The following is a 15,581-nucleotide window of genomic DNA, read 5'->3' on the forward strand; positions in this document are numbered from 1 at the left end:
AAGGCATTTTCCACAATGTTGCAGTACTTTTGGAGGGAAATTGTGTGTTATGGAATTAATCTCAATCCTTAAAATTAATCTCACAAAGTTGGTCTGAAGAAACAGAAGCTGTCTGTAGGGTTTTTGTTTTTATTGTCATTCTTTGATTTCTCTTATAGGGGCGTCTAAATTTTTAAATCCTGTCAATGGTATTTTTCACACGCTATGGATGTTAAAACATTCCACCCTGCATGTCAGGTCCCATCCATCCATCCATGCATCTTCTATACTCTCCTACTCCTGCACTCAGGGTCATGGGGTCTGCTGGAGTCTCTCCCAGCTGTCATAGTTCAAAGGTAGGGTGACACCCTGAACAAGTGGCCTCTTCATCACAGGGCCTCAATGAAAGACACACAAACATACAGCCATTCACACTGACACACACACACACTCACCTAGGGACAATTTCCAGTTCCCAATTCACCTCTCATGCATGTTTTTTGAGACCCAGGGAGAACATGCAAACTCCTCACAGAAGGTTCCCCAGGCCGGGGAATCAAACCCACAACCTTCTCACTGTCAAATAGTCATAGAACATTAAAGGATGAGTGACTGTCTGAGCCAACCAGCTTTTATTTGCACTGGTCTCAAAAAGTTCGACATGTAAGCCAATTCTGAAATAAAATACGGATTGGCTATTATATGTTATTTATTTCAATAAAATATGCAATATTACCTTTGGCAACTTATAATTCAATGGCGCTGAAGAAAGCCACATCGTAAGATGCTTAGGCCTCAAAAAAAAAACAAAAAAAACCCTGATCTGTTAGATCAGTAGATCTGTAGAGTTGTTGCTGCAGTTCTTACATTTTCTGGTATCCTACTAAACCAAGAGTCCCAAACAATTCTGATGAATCCATGATCATGTGAGGGTCGTCATGATGATCACTGGCAAGGTGTACACCTCAAGATATTGAACATGGATGATCGCATTGCACCAGTGGTAATGACACTGGTGCAATCCAAAAAAGATATTTTCAGAAAATATATATATATGTCTGCATAGCACTGGAGCTTAGACCTTCGAGCTGATTGCAGCCTTTATTATTTACCTTCACTGAAAATGTGCAGCACTAAAGCTCAGACTAGGTGTTTTCCTGGAAACCTCGAATTCTTGACAGACGTTATCGTTTACTGAGAGGCAGAGCACAGCTTGACAGTTACATGTAAGGAATGTAAGGAATATCATGTTTAGTGTCAATACACAATATAAATAAAGTCAATTTATTACAAATATTCACACATGTATAGCATGAGACCCAAACCTTAAAATCACAGTATTGGCCATGTCTACACTGGTTATTTTTCACTGTGGTGCTGAAGCCTCCACCCAGTGAAAATGGGAGAAAAAAAAAAAAAAAAAAACATATTGGGTTTTCCAGTTTGTTACCAATGCTCACAAAGCCTACAGCAGGTGTTAAACAGACAGCGCATGGGACACAGAATAAAGAATAAACCACTGAAGATGAGTCTGTTTTATCAATGTCTGCTGTCTTGAAGATGCATTCATACGTACAGTATTTTTCCATGCTTCTAAGAGTCAAAAGAGTGTTGTTTTTTTTATCCATTTCCTCATCTTGATTGTATATCTTGCCAAAAAATCACTGTGAGCACCAAACCTACAGACTGATTGATTATTTAAAGAATCAAGATCTGTGTGTTTTTGGACCAACATCTCCAAGCACTGAATTTTGACTGTTATAATATAAATAGATACTTCTCAACGTAAAATGTTTTTAACGATTCAAGGTTGCCTGAAATGCTGGATAGTCTTGCAAACGTAACTGCCTCATTTGGTGAAGCTAATGTGAGCAAATAAGCTGAATTTGAGTTTTTGGACCGTTTCCATTTAGACACACTCCATTTCACTCCATTTTTTTTTTACAACTTTGGTTTCTACAAGTCCTACAGGTGTACACATTTTGTAACAAAGCCATTTTAGCTTGTTGGTCTGCGCGATGTGTTTTTTGCTGCAGGGAAAACATGAGAATGTACTTTTCCTTTTCTTATTTTCTCGTCTCATTTTCAGGCGCTCGCAATATACATATTTGTTGACAACTCCCTGACATAATTAAGGGTCAGGCTCTGAGAAAAATCTAGAACAGTCAACACTTGGTTTTTATATATATACACATATCTATACAAAGCAGTGGGAACACACTGTGATGGTAGGAGCTCAGGCTGGTTTGCTGATAAGAATATTTTCATGAATGCAGGCCCACCACGGCAGAATCTGTGATGAGCTGTTGACAGAGTGCATTCTGGGAAGTCTTTTCTTTTTTTCTTTTCTTTTTAAGTAACTCCACTATAGTGTTCATTTTTAAGTGTAAGGATTGGATTTGTGTGGACCTGTGCACTTGTCAGTTGCAGATGTGTGGTTTGGAAAGTGGTGGAGCAGTATATGGAGGTGAGGTTGCTCCTCAGACGCCGAAGTCAAAGGTCAGGTCAGACTTGCCCATCTTTTGCCTGTAGACACTTTCAAACTTGTCGTTCATGGACACTGTGAAGACATCCTTCCAGAGTCCCAGGCGGCCTGCAGGGGGAGCACATGGTAATAATATCTTATTGTTAATGATTAACAAATGTCTAATTTCTTTTATTTTTATTTTATTTATTTTTGGGGGGGGTTGTTGTTGTTTTTTTTATCACAGCCGTAAGCATAAGCTAATGGACTCATTTCCATTTTTAATTGACATGAAGAGAAAAAAATGCTTTGCCCACAGTACTTGTGACTCACCTGCTGAGGTGTGTGTGTGTGACAGCTCAGACTGACTGTCAGCTGTGTGTTAAGGGTATAAGAACACCAGACACCAGTCTCCCATGCACTACAACATAAAGGGTTGGAAAACAGAAAAGACAAATACAAAAAAATAGATGACAGAACAACAAATGGAATCAACTGAGGAGTGAAAAGTCATTTAAAGAAATTAAATAAAAGAAATACTAAAGTAAGTTCAGGTGCTAGTTTGTGTGGAAAACGCTAGCATGTCTAGTGTGTAGTGTCAGCATGTAGCCACATGGGGGTAGTATAATCATACTAAACTGGGTATTGAAAAAAAACCTCTAAGAACAGTAAACGGGACTCTATGAGTTTCAGCAAACTAAACCGAGGGTATTATGTCGTGTGTTTAAAATATTATGTCTCAAAGTAAAAAGAGGGCACAAATGTACATGTATTCCTATCGAGGACGCCGCTTGTGTCAAAAGCTGAAAGATCACTTGAGAGGTCAATGACCTGAGGTCACTCCCATATATGACTATACAACTAACACATCCATTGGTCTTTATATTATTATCGAGGAAATTGGTAGATTGAATGCACCTTTCATTCATTATCATTCATTGAATAGCTTTCTAACACTCTTTGGCGGTACCTGGGTATGTTAGCATTTCAATATTAGCGATTTCAAAAATAAAGTTTAATCCCCAGACTCCAATTCAAATTCAAACTTCACTTTAGACTTGAAAACACGTCTGTCCTCAATTGACAAAGTGCTTCTAACGCCTTGAGGGGCTCTGTCATTTTTTTCTTTCTATTTTGTTGTTTGTTGTTGTTTCTTGGTCAAATTTAGGAAGCCATTGTGAAGGGCTGTTTGCTGTGTCTTTCATCTCATCTCTCACTCACCCCTGCAGACCGAGAGTGCCTCCGAGTTGGAGCACTGCTCGATGAGCTGGTTGCAACTCTCCACTAAGCTCTCGAGCTGAGCCTTATCGCAGGTAACACCCAGGAAGCGGGACAGCTGCCCCACAAACGTCCCCACATCCTGTGTGATTGGGGAGAAGATTACAGTAAGAAAAGGCATCAATTCATGAAATACTAGGAAATATGTTCAAAAAGTATCCATCCGCTGGTGTGAACGCAGTGTTCTGAAGGTGCACAGGGTACACAGGGTATACTGGCCTAATGTACAGACAAAAGGCACGCCTCTGTATACAGTACATACTGTCTTGAAATGTAGGTTATCAGTTCATGGGGTTATATAGACATATGTACAGTATGTTCCACCCCTACACTACATGTAATCAGTGTGCAGCACAGACATGTGATATGAGCTGGAAGCAAACCCAGGTCTGCAAACAGGCTGTCTGAACACTTGTGGGTTTATAAATCAACAATGTCAGGTTGTATCAAATCAGAAAATGAGGGATAAATGCAGGATTTTCATAGTTTGAGTTGTTTGTTTCATCAAAAAGTGGTGATTTTATCAAAGGTAAATAAATTGTAAATCACACTGATACATTGCTGCTTTGTACACTACAGATGGCATACACATATAATCAGTGACTTCAGCTTTTACCAAACTCACATGAGTAGCTGAAGGCTTTCAGCTGCCCACAGCTCAGATGTTCAGACAGTACAAAAAGGAGGGGGATCTAAATCCATTAAATAGAAACACTATCGATCCATTATGTACAAAGCTTGTGCTTCAGGCAAAACTGTTTATAGTCAAAGTGTGCTTATGACTTGTTGGCTCTGAAAAAAAAAAAAAAAAAAAACTTCTGGCCCTTTCACACCAAGTAAGACATACTTTTATCTGTTTCTCTCAACTTTCTGAATATAGTGAACACTATATGTTCAAGATTTTTAGCACAACTTGAATGAGCTATGTTTGTATTTTTTGCAGAAGACTCCTTTTTGAAATAAATATAAATTGTATTACTTCATCAGTGACTGCACATATTTTCCTGAATTTGGAGAAGAGACTGGGTTGCAAGTTAGTAGTAAGTAAAGCTCAGTTCCAGTCCTCCAACAGTACACTGAAGGAACTGCACGTCTAAGCAACAAATCATCTCTTCATCTTTGTTTTAATCACAATTGTTTATATATTTCAACACCGATCAATGCAGTTTTGTTGTGAGGAAAAAAAAAATACATTTGTCAAACAAAATTTGTTAGTTTTCAAATCTTGAAAAGTACTTGCCTTGCTCTACACCACCAGTATCAGTGGTATCAGTCTTAATTGTGATTTAAATGCTCCTGGAACTAAGTTTTGCTCAACCAGGTCGCCTATATGAAGGTGATGTAATGTGTGAGTGTGATTCTCTATGGATTCTCAAACCTCAGTGTCATATTGAGGGTAATATGAGTTGCATTAATTTAGGGTGGACTAAATGTGATGTTACTGATGTCCTAAGACAAGAACTGACTCATGTGCCATGTAAATAAGAGAACGTTAAGTGGCCACCTTGTACATGTCTTCATACTTCAGGAAGAGGACATTTGAGTCCATGCGGTGTTCCCAGAATTCCTGCACGTGTTCAAACCAGGAGCCATATCCCACTGTGGGGAAACATGAGGGCACAGAGAGAGACGGCTGACACATGAGGGTAAAATACGAGCACCGATTTAGATCCAGAGGCTAGACCATTTACATTTGTCGTTCATGAAGCGGCGGCAGAACTCCTGGAAGGTTCCCCTGTAGCTCATGGTCCTCAGAGAGCGGTGGAACTGGTAGTAGGACACCACCAGGTCCTTCGGGTTACGGGCCATGTAGATCACCTGGAGGACACACACAATACTGGATTGTTGCCTAAAACTCTGCCCTGTTGTAGTCAGGAGAACCAGGGACAAACACTAAAAGATGTCCTAAGGATTGAGTCCAGAAGAATGTGAAAATGTGAAAATGAACATGAATAAAAACCAATAGGGTAGCCTAATCCAAACCTTAAACCTACTTAATCCCTCATTAAGTGTAAATGCACAATCAGGAAACATAATACTGTAGATGTGCTTACAAATCAAGAATCAATTGCTACCTAAACTGCTACCTAGTTTTCTGAGAAACATGTAACTTTAATGCAATTGCACGTTAAGAGTGAAAGATAGATATGAAAGATAGATAGATAGATAGACAGATAGATAGATAGATAGATAGATAGATAGATAGATATGAAAGATAGATAGATAGATAGATAGATAGATAGATAGATAGATATGAAAGATAGATAGATAGACAGATAGATAGATAGATATGAAAGATAGATAGATAGATAGATAGATAGATAGATAGATAGATAGATAGATAGATAGATAGATAGATAGATAGATAGATCAAAAGTTGGAAAACGAGATTATGGCAGAACTAAGAACAATACAAAAAATGAACTTGACAGCAATTACAATGGATTGTTTAAAGAAATGTTGTTTTCCTATGTAACCTATCTAATCCTTTGTCTGGCTCTGGTTGAATTTGCCACTATCTGTCTCAAAACTAGTGCGGACTTACAATTGAGATTTGATGGCAATCACATCTGAGTGTCTCTCTGATTTTAGAATCATGATTTTTTTTTTTTATTATACGTATGTATACATATATATATATATGTACATATATATATATATATATATATATATATATATATATATATACATATATATATATATGTGTATATATATATATATATATATATATATATATATATATATATATATATATATATATATATATATATATATATATATATACATACATATATATATATATATATACATATATATACAATACTGCCATAATTACTGAGATCAATTTAACAATAAAATAAGTGGATGCAGTTTGCGTTTAAATGTAAATGTATATAAAGCAGATAGAGGAGTCTGACCTTGGCCTCTCCGTTATGCAGGGCTGTGGGGAGGAACCGATAAGGCAGATGGCTTTTGATTAAACGAGGGGACGTCAGTTCCTGAAGAGAGAGACAGAAAGTAGTCATTTCTTTTAAAGATGGCCAGAAGAAGAAACGTGAATGAACAAAGGCAGTTTTCCTCCATCCAGGCTGTGATTTTTTTGGACATGAGAACATGAGAGGCGCTCTTCTTGGCTGCGCCGCAACACTGTTTGACCTTTTTTTTTCATAGGGCCCACATTGACAAAGAAATTGCCCCTAGTCACACAAGCAGCTGATCCAATTTATTTGAGTCAGCTCGGTGAGTCATCGGAAGCAAAGAGTAGCGTCTGAGTCGCTTTGGTTCAGCCCAGGAACACTTTCTCACGCGTGGTGGTGGTGGCTCATCATATATCTCATCAGCTGGCCTTATCCCTCATCCCGTCACATCATGCAACATAAATGTACATGCGTCTGTACATTAATAAATATTTAGAGGTGTTCCCTCTGCAAACCTCTGTCTCTGCCCTGGAGGAACCTGTGGCTTTTCTCATTTGATTTGATGAATTGACTCCGCTGGATTTGATTTAACGCCTTGACTGATTGAGTTATCGCATTGCTTTGTTTTTAATCGATTCCTTCATTCACTCTTGCAGATGTTATTTGTTTTTTGTGTGTGCCTCTCTTCCTCCCTATCGCACCAAACCACCCTACACAAGTTCATCAGCATATCCCTCTCCCACCGACCCAATTGGTCCCATGCAAGCATCAAAGTTCTTCAGCCCGGTCACGCTCTCTGTAGCTGCAGCTGTAATTAACAAAATCTTCATCGGCTGGCTGGTGCTGTTGCCTCAAAGTTTTTATTTGTTTTTCTTCACTTCCTGGAAAAAACTGATTGAAGGGTTTAAAGGTAGAAAGGGCAAAATTTGGCCTACATTTGATTGGTCCGTTGATTGATTGATTGCGTTAGCACTTCAATTAAGTGGCAATTTGCAAAGAAGTTGAAAATTAACTTGAGGCAATTGGATACTGAAGATAGTTTAAAAGGTCCTTAAATCTTCAAGTGCTACGATGACTTTGGCGAATCTTATAACTGTCACAGATCAGACAAATGGGATGGAACAGCAATGGATGAATGGTTTAAAATTAAATAGAGGGTCAAATTGAGAATAGTTCCACATGAAATATTTCTTATGACATGGTCTCTGGGTTATACTGAGATTCAAGAAGTAATTTATGGTGTTTTGACTGATTATAATAAAAAGGCGTCCACTTCTCCTAAACAAGTACAGACTATTGATAGATGGTCAGCATGATTTGAAGAACAATATGTGATAAATCCTTTGGCGTAATCTACTGAATAGAGAGTTCCCTCTCGTGGGTGCTATCAAACTTTTGGTTCTGTCATCATCTCCAATGATCGAAGCCAAGATTCTGTCGAGCGCAACCTAGATGGTCACCTGCTGAACCCCCCTGTGTTACCTGTATGATGTCCAGGCCTGGCTGGGGGTACTCCAGGACGGGCAACTGTTCGTCAATGTTCATGAGGCCGATCTCATCTGGGTCCGCACCTTGACTCACAAGATAAACAATCTCCTGAAGTAAACTGGTCCCTGGAAAGGAAAGACAGAATCACTTCAACTGACAGGCAGAAAAGGAACGATGGGAAAAAAAACATGTTTTAACAATAAATGTCCTATTTGGGAAAACTGGGTGGCTGGACTGGGAATTTTAATCAATTAAAATTTGTTAGTTTTGGTTCTCGGATTTACGGAAGCGTATTGAATTCACTTGGCAAATAAAAAGAGATATCTGTTTTTCAGTTTATTTCTGTTTTTCGTGCTATTTTTTATCCAGCCCAGTTTTTCGTGCTAATTTTTTTCTGCCCTGTTTTTCATGTTAATTTTTTTTTTTTTTTTTTTGCCCTGTTTTTCGTGCTAATTTTTTTCCGCCCTGTTTTTTTTTTATTTTGAAATCCCGCGTGAAAACAGAAGACAGGTGACTCTACGGCATGGATGTGCTCGTAGCCAGTCTGAATGCACTTCAAATGCATCATTTTGTATCCATGGAGCATGCCATATTTATCCAATTGATCCCAGAGAAACATTGCGATGTCGAGAATATCTGAATGGGCTTTCCTTCGAAACAACCGCAAAGTCCTCAGATGCCTACGTAAAGTTGATAAACTGATTGTAATGCCATCTATGTCACTTAAAGACAGGACTATTTCCCAGTGTCTTAAACCCGTGTCAAAATAGAATTTGATTGAACTGAACAAGCTGGCCATGTTTGCTTCCATGATATCTAGCTCTCAATGAAAGAATGGATGCCATTGTTTCCTTGTTTCCTCTAAACTCGGCAAAATAGGGCGGAAAGAAATTTGCACGAAAAACAAGGCTGGAAAAAAAGATAAGAAATAATTACACTGAAAAACAGAGATTTTTTTATTTGCCAAGTGAATGCAATACGCTTCCGTACGAATCCACCAAAAACAAAAACAATAAAAAAAAACTTTTTTGATACAAAGTAAAATTAAACCTCTTAATAGGTCTCACACACTGACACACTGTAAAACCTGAAACTGAAAATCATTGTTTTGTCATGGAGGGAATTGTATTGGTTTCATCTCTTTATCCACAGACAATCAATTTTGCATGGTTTGAAATCATTTAGAAGGGTTTTTCTTCTTATATCACTGCCAGACCACATGCTTTTATAGCAGTTGCATTGTGTGGTAGGGTATGTGGTAATGTCACGTCACGTCACTCCCATAGTCCGTAAACCGTTGGGGCACTTTGCTGTATCTTTTCTTAAAAAAATGAAAAATAGTTGTGTTTAACAAAAGGAAGAGTGGGGACTAGGTTGACTGCATGTCAAAACAAAGTGATCAATTCTTTAGGAATTTCCACTGGGGGCTCAATAAAATCCATCTGAAATCTTAAATTCATCCAAAAGTCTCTTTTGACGTGTCAGTCATATTTTGTAACCCACTGCTCACTAATCACTTTGAGTAATGCAACAACCAGTGCCTCCGAGAAATTGAATTAAACTGACAACTTTCAGCTGAAAATGATGAAATGACTGCCAGGTGAAGTCAGCCGACAACTTATTCAATGAGCGATGAGCGATTGCAATGCGAGTAATACAAGTAGAACCAGAGATGTACAATACGCATTGAAAGAAAAACATCATATTTGTTTTGTTGTTGTTGTTGTTGTTGTTGTTGTTTAAAAAAAAAAAAAAAAAGGTAGCCGTTTGAATCACACAACCATCATATCATTCATATCAAAAATTGCTCTTACTTTCTGAAGAATGACAAACCAATGATTAAGTAAATAAAATGCTCAAGATACACTCCTCTTTATATCAGGAACATATGCCCGAGCATCTTCACTTTCTTAAATTGTACATCAACCAGGAAAGAATTCAAACATTGTGTTGTAGCTCTTATATGGGATTATTGACCATGGCTTTGGGCTTTGGCTCATTCATAGAAACAAAATACAAATCAAATCATGCTGTTATCATGTCCGAAAAGTGAACACGAAAGAAACGTGAATCAGTGTGCCTACAGTTTGCACAACAGTTCTATAAAATAGTGAAGGTAATTAGTGATAACAAAGCCTGACTTATTGGTTTATTAAACACAGGCTCGGTTTTATACACCTTTATTTAAAAAAAATAATCACGGCAGCTAAGTTTAGGGCCAAACTACATTTGACATGTAATAGATCTATGGGTTTTGAAAACTGAACGTGAAATTGAAAAAAATCTATTAAAAAACAATTATGCGGTGCAATTTCTTTATGAGGACGAGTATCAGGAAACACAATAGAATCTTGCCACAGAGCAGAATTCTCTTCTCTGTTGTGTCTGTGCCTATTATTAGAGTGTGGGCTTGCTTGTGTGTGGGAGGGGGCAGAGGGGTTGTTCCAGGGGGAACCATGACTGGGCGTATGGCCGACACCAGAGCAGGCACGAAGCACCATCAGCCTGTAAACACACAGCGAAGGCCTTTCTCTCTTTTAATTTTCTTTTACAGAATCTTGTGAGCCTCATTTTCACCCAGACCATCAGCTAATGGCATCGCAGCTCTGCATCTCCGCCACGTGGCCAGACACGTGTTCGCTCTCATGCTCTCCATGTAGCAGACATGAGGAGTAACACAAACACCGGGCTCTTCTTGTGTCAGGTAATTTACCAGCATCTTGTTTTGAATTTTTTTTTTTTTCTGATATCATCTTACTTATTTGTTAAAATAAAAACAAAGTTTGCCGCGTGTTCATTAGCCTGGTTTGTGTCTGTGTCTGCTCTTACGCAATACTTTTTGAGCTGTCAAAGCAGCAGGAAGGATGTGCAGTTGTGGTTAAAAGCGCAAATAAAGGGAAATTTTCAACAACAAAAAGACAAAAAACAAGCTGTGACCAATTTGTGGAAACATGCTCAAATGTGTAACAATATTGGTTAACGGAGCATAGAAATAGAATTGGCAAGATATGACTGATTTAGATTATGACTCTGTTGTTGTTATTATCTTATGTCATGCAGGTTAATGCATCACCAGGCTCTTTGTTGTGTTGTCGATAACTTTGAATGATCCGACTTTAGTCCCAATTAGATCAAAGCTTTGCAATTAAAGTTTGCAACGCTTACGGCCTATTTCCGGTGGGAATTCAGGATATCAGGATCGAAGACAGGGGTGGGCAAACTGTTTGACTGGTGGGCCACAATGGGTTCCAAAATTTGCCAGAGGGGCCATAGCAGCAACAGATGGATTGAGTGCTTTGGTGACCCACCTCGTAGGAGAAAAAATATACAATGAGATTTGTAAAAAACACATGCTTTCATGTCCATTGAAAATGAACAAAAGCATTACAACAGAATATCTGTCTTCGAAACCATACGGTGTTTAGATCTTTATTGAAATGACTCTTGAAACACTGAAAAACTGGATGAAATACAGCTATTGTATGACTTACTTAATATAAGTTAATATAATTTCTTCAAGTTCAGAGGGCCGGATTAGAAAGCTTAACGGGCTGCATGTGGCCCCCGGGCCGTAGTTTGTCCATGCCTGATCTAAGAGGTCAACAAACTGCCACCGTGTTTGGGGTGGAAATCATAATGTTGTTAAAATCACTTCCAGTCTAGAATTGCTATAGAAGTTGTCTTTACGTCTTTTCCTTCTTCCAGAAGTGGGACTTGCTGAGTGCTCCACTTCCTTTCACAACCTGAAGCGCAAAATAAAGTACGAGAATTAAATGGTCTATAAATGTGAAGCATTTTAATCAGTCATGCCCAATGACCATGGGTTTTTTTTGTTTATTTTGGACTTTGACTAATTACAGTTATAAAGCCATCTTTATGTCTGGGCAAGTGCTTGCAGACATTTGTTCCATTTAAAATATGAAAAAAAAAGTGACTGACTTTAAAGTGTGTTATGCTCTGAGGAAGAAAGAAGAAGAGAAGAACTCTGCTCCAGATTTTGTGCATTAGTTATTGAAAACCAAAACTAGATTCCAAATGCAATTATTTGAGATGTCAAGTGTTGAATTGACATCATTGCACACGGCCAGTGTAAGATGACATTTTCAGGAAGATAAAGGACAAGGGGGCAGGGGGGGTTGATGAGGTGCTGCTGTCAGTCAAAAATCAAGGCACAAAGTATTATTTGACAGTTGGGATGATCAACAGTGAATTCCGACACCCTAATCCAGGGCACCCTGAACCTGGGAGCTACTTCATGGCTACCGGGTCACACGAACCTCTCAACTGATATTCCCCAAACTCCATTATGCTGATATTGTTGACTAAAAAAAAAGTTGATTCAATCCTCAAACCCCACTATATTCTCAATAACTCACTGTGCAGGTTTGTCTTAAGATGTCCATTCAGAACTCACCACTGCCTCATGCATGATACCCTCAACTGGCTTCATCCTAAACCCTGGCGCCAGTTTCATTGGGCCTTGTTTCCTTTGAAATGTATTCACCATTGCTCCACCATACTTAAAACAAATTCTAATACAATCTACATTCCCACATCCTCTTAGACATATGGCCTATCTGTTTTTCACAGTCCCAAAAATCCATAGATAAATGGGTCGCAGGTCATTCGGGTACAAAGCCCCATCCGATTGGAACAATTTACCGTCCATTTTAAAGTCCATCACTTCTTTAGACTAAATTTATTTTCCCATTCAGAACAAACTGTTTGTGTTTTTGATATAATTTCTTTCTTTATTCATTTCATTTATTATTTTTTTTAAAACTTCTTGCCTTCAGTTGCTCTTGATGTTTAATTTTGATGCTTATTTGTAATGCTACGTGAACATATGATTGGCAGGTGTGCATATATGTACTGTGAAAATAGTATTTGAAAGCCTGTGATGTGATGTGGTGGGATATGTAAGTTGGAGAGCACTGTGTTTTGTGTATCTTTGTAATTTATGTCTTTGTGTTATTTGTATGTGGGACCTCCTTGAAAATGAGATGCTGCACCTCAAGAGGCTAAATAAATTGAAATTGAAGGGCAACCAGTTTGCTACACTCTCCTGAAATAACACATTTTCTCAGTTTGTCTTTAGTTATATGTTATTATTAATGTTACTCATCTCTGTGAAGACAAACATCTTGTTAATTTCTCACTATAATTATTAACGGTACAGATACGGACAGTTCAACCAACCCAAACTATACTTCATGTATAATAAAATATTTTTAATCATTTTATTTCGAATATAGATAAAAGTGTGATCACAGAAGAATAGCAACAGAAACGACTCATGTGGTCCTTGCGGGCTACTGTAGCTACCTGGTTGGTTGGGGACCCCCGCCCACACACACACACACACACACACCTCGCCGCCTAAGGAGGGTCTCCTGCTTCGTCTCAGCATGGAGGATCAATATTTCCTCTGCATGCGCCACCAGCACCACCATTGGCGAGCCACGCTCGTCACGTGACCAGACCCACCCTGCGCGCGGTGCTCAGGAATTGCGCAACAAAATCCGCCGCAGATGTAAACATCGAACCTAACGTGGCGGCTGCTGAGAAAAAAAAAACGCCAATTATAGGAGGAGAAATGGACTCGTCGCTTCTTAATGTGACAATTCTTTGCGACAGAGAGGCCTTCAAAAGGCAGGTAGCGACGAACGTAAACAGAGATCATCTGTCGCGTGTAGTTGTTGGTGTGTTTTAATAAGGATCCCCCATTAGTTTTCACTACGTTCACACAAAAACACACAACAAATGACAATAATCACAAACCAGACATTCACCAAAATTGCTTAAAACGACCCGTTAGGACATTTTGCCCATTTCAACACAAAAACAACAAAAATGCGTAATCAATGCAGGTGATGGAGAAGGGAAACACTGGTTGGCTGTTGGCCTTTATTATTCGAGAACTTGATATCTCCCGCAGCGAGATGTGGACGTGCACGGGCCGAGAGAAGCACGGGCCGAGTCGTACCTGACTTGGGGTAGGTGACGATCCAGATGTCGCTGCTTCTCAGGGAGAAGTCGGCGATCTCCTCCATCTTCCCCCTGCAGAAGGGCGGCAGCCGCACTCCGTCGAACTCGAAGTATTTGCTCTCGAACTCGATGGGAGTGCTCGGCGTGTCTGCCTCGCTCTCGGCCATCCTCGCTCACGAGCCGACACCCCCCCAAAAAAACGAAAACACCCCAGAGTTCTCTATCGACCCCCGTTTTGTGATGAGCGGTGATGGAAGTGACGTCGGAAGGGGACGAGGCTGTGTTTTGAGCTTGCCCCCTCCCCCGCCCCGTCCCCTGCCTTCGGTCGGCGATGATGCTCAAGGAGAAGGGCGAGTTGACTCAATGAGCCAATCAGAGGAGCGAGAGGTGACGTAATGCGCGCGCACGGACGCCAGCATCAGGACCAGATCAGTGCGTCGAAGCCGAGGATGCGCTCGTCGGTCATGATAGGCTGGTATAGCCATCACTGCCATCCATAGAGCTGGAATAACACCGTGTGTCTTTAAAAACAAACAAAAAAATCCATATAAACACTCACACTAAACAAATGTTACGGTAATAGTAAGGTGTAAAATGCATTTGGTGAAAAGTAATTCTGGATGTGTTTAAATATATGTATATGTATATACATATAATGTAGACTGTGAATGTCTGCCATGCCTGGAAAATATAACCCTTTTGCTTCCCACACTGTATGAGTGAATAATTAAGAGGACAAACTGCTTGGTGCCATTTGCTAAACTGTCAACTAAGGAAATATTAAAACAACACAGAGGAAATTCCAAGAGGGACATTTGAGGACTTTTGTATTTACTTTGTCACTTGACAATACCCATTACACAGCAATGATAGATTGCATTATATCCATTATGTCCTTGTTTACTCAGTGGATTTTCATTGTTTGGTCCACCAAAGGCTACAGTGAATGTGGGAATGTGTGCTGTTTTTTTTTTTGTTGTTGTTGTTTTTTTGTTTGTCATTTATTTGATATTTGGGATTGTTTTGGGTTTATTTAATACATCTGGTAAAATTATATCCCATATTACCCATTAAAGCTTGACAATTATGGAACCTGGATTAACACTGAGTTGTCACACAAACAAAATGACATTCTTTTATTTAACATTATAACTCATTGAGGTCACATTGTTGACATACAGTGGCCAGGTTTGTTGTTAGCACGTGCTCATGTTGTGTCGAGGGGTTACATTTTACCAAGTTAATTCAACAGAAATTATCAATTTGACATTTTGTGTGCGTGAAATGAAATTATATGAATGACATTAAAATACGTCAGAGAGAATCCCAAAAATAAAAAACTGTTACAGCGTTTTCCCTTACAAGGAACCCGTGACGTCCCGTTCCGAACCACCTGTCACTGATTGGCTGCGTTGAGAAAGCAAAGTGTCCGAATCCAATCACTTTCCAGGGACACATGCCGCTTT

The 15,581-nt window shown here is 39.2% G+C and overlaps 1 protein-coding gene across 1 annotated transcript; it reads right to left on the minus strand.

Annotated features, from left to right (window-relative positions):
• Window positions 1-1,901: 1,901 nt before the first annotated feature.
• On the minus strand, window positions 1,902-14,397 carry sult4a1 (sulfotransferase family 4A, member 1). Its single transcript, XM_076011669.1, has 7 exons — window positions 14,114-14,397; window positions 8,122-8,252; window positions 6,640-6,720; window positions 5,413-5,539; window positions 5,226-5,320; window positions 3,665-3,803; window positions 1,902-2,572 (listed from the first exon to the last, which is right to left on the minus strand). The coding sequence occupies exons 1-7, from the start codon at window positions 14,280-14,282 to the stop codon at window positions 2,460-2,462; spliced, it is 855 nt and encodes a 284-aa protein (XP_075867784.1). The 5' UTR covers window positions 14,283-14,397; the 3' UTR covers window positions 1,902-2,459.
• Window positions 14,398-15,581: the final 1,184 nt, after the last annotated feature.

Source organism: Nelusetta ayraudi, unplaced genomic scaffold, assembly GCF_046127955.1.
Source record: "Nelusetta ayraudi isolate G7.1 ecotype Tasmania unplaced genomic scaffold, CSIRO-AGI_Nayr_v1 ptg000135l, whole genome shotgun sequence".
NCBI classification, from domain to species: domain Eukaryota; kingdom Metazoa; phylum Chordata; class Actinopteri; order Tetraodontiformes; family Monacanthidae; genus Nelusetta; species Nelusetta ayraudi.

Coding starts and splice junctions, on each gene's coding strand:
- sult4a1 (XM_076011669.1), bottom strand. CDS start 14,282: ATGGCCGAGAGCGAGGCAGACACGCCGAGCACTCCCATCGAGTTCGAG. Junction 6,721..8,121: donor CAGGCCTGGACATCATACAG/GTAACACAGGGG, acceptor CTCTCTCTTCAG/GAACTGACGTCCCCTCGTTT. Junction 2,573..3,664: donor GGCACTCTCGGTCTGCAGGG/GTGAGTGAGAGA, acceptor CTCCCCCTGCAG/GCCGCCTGGGACTCTGGAAG.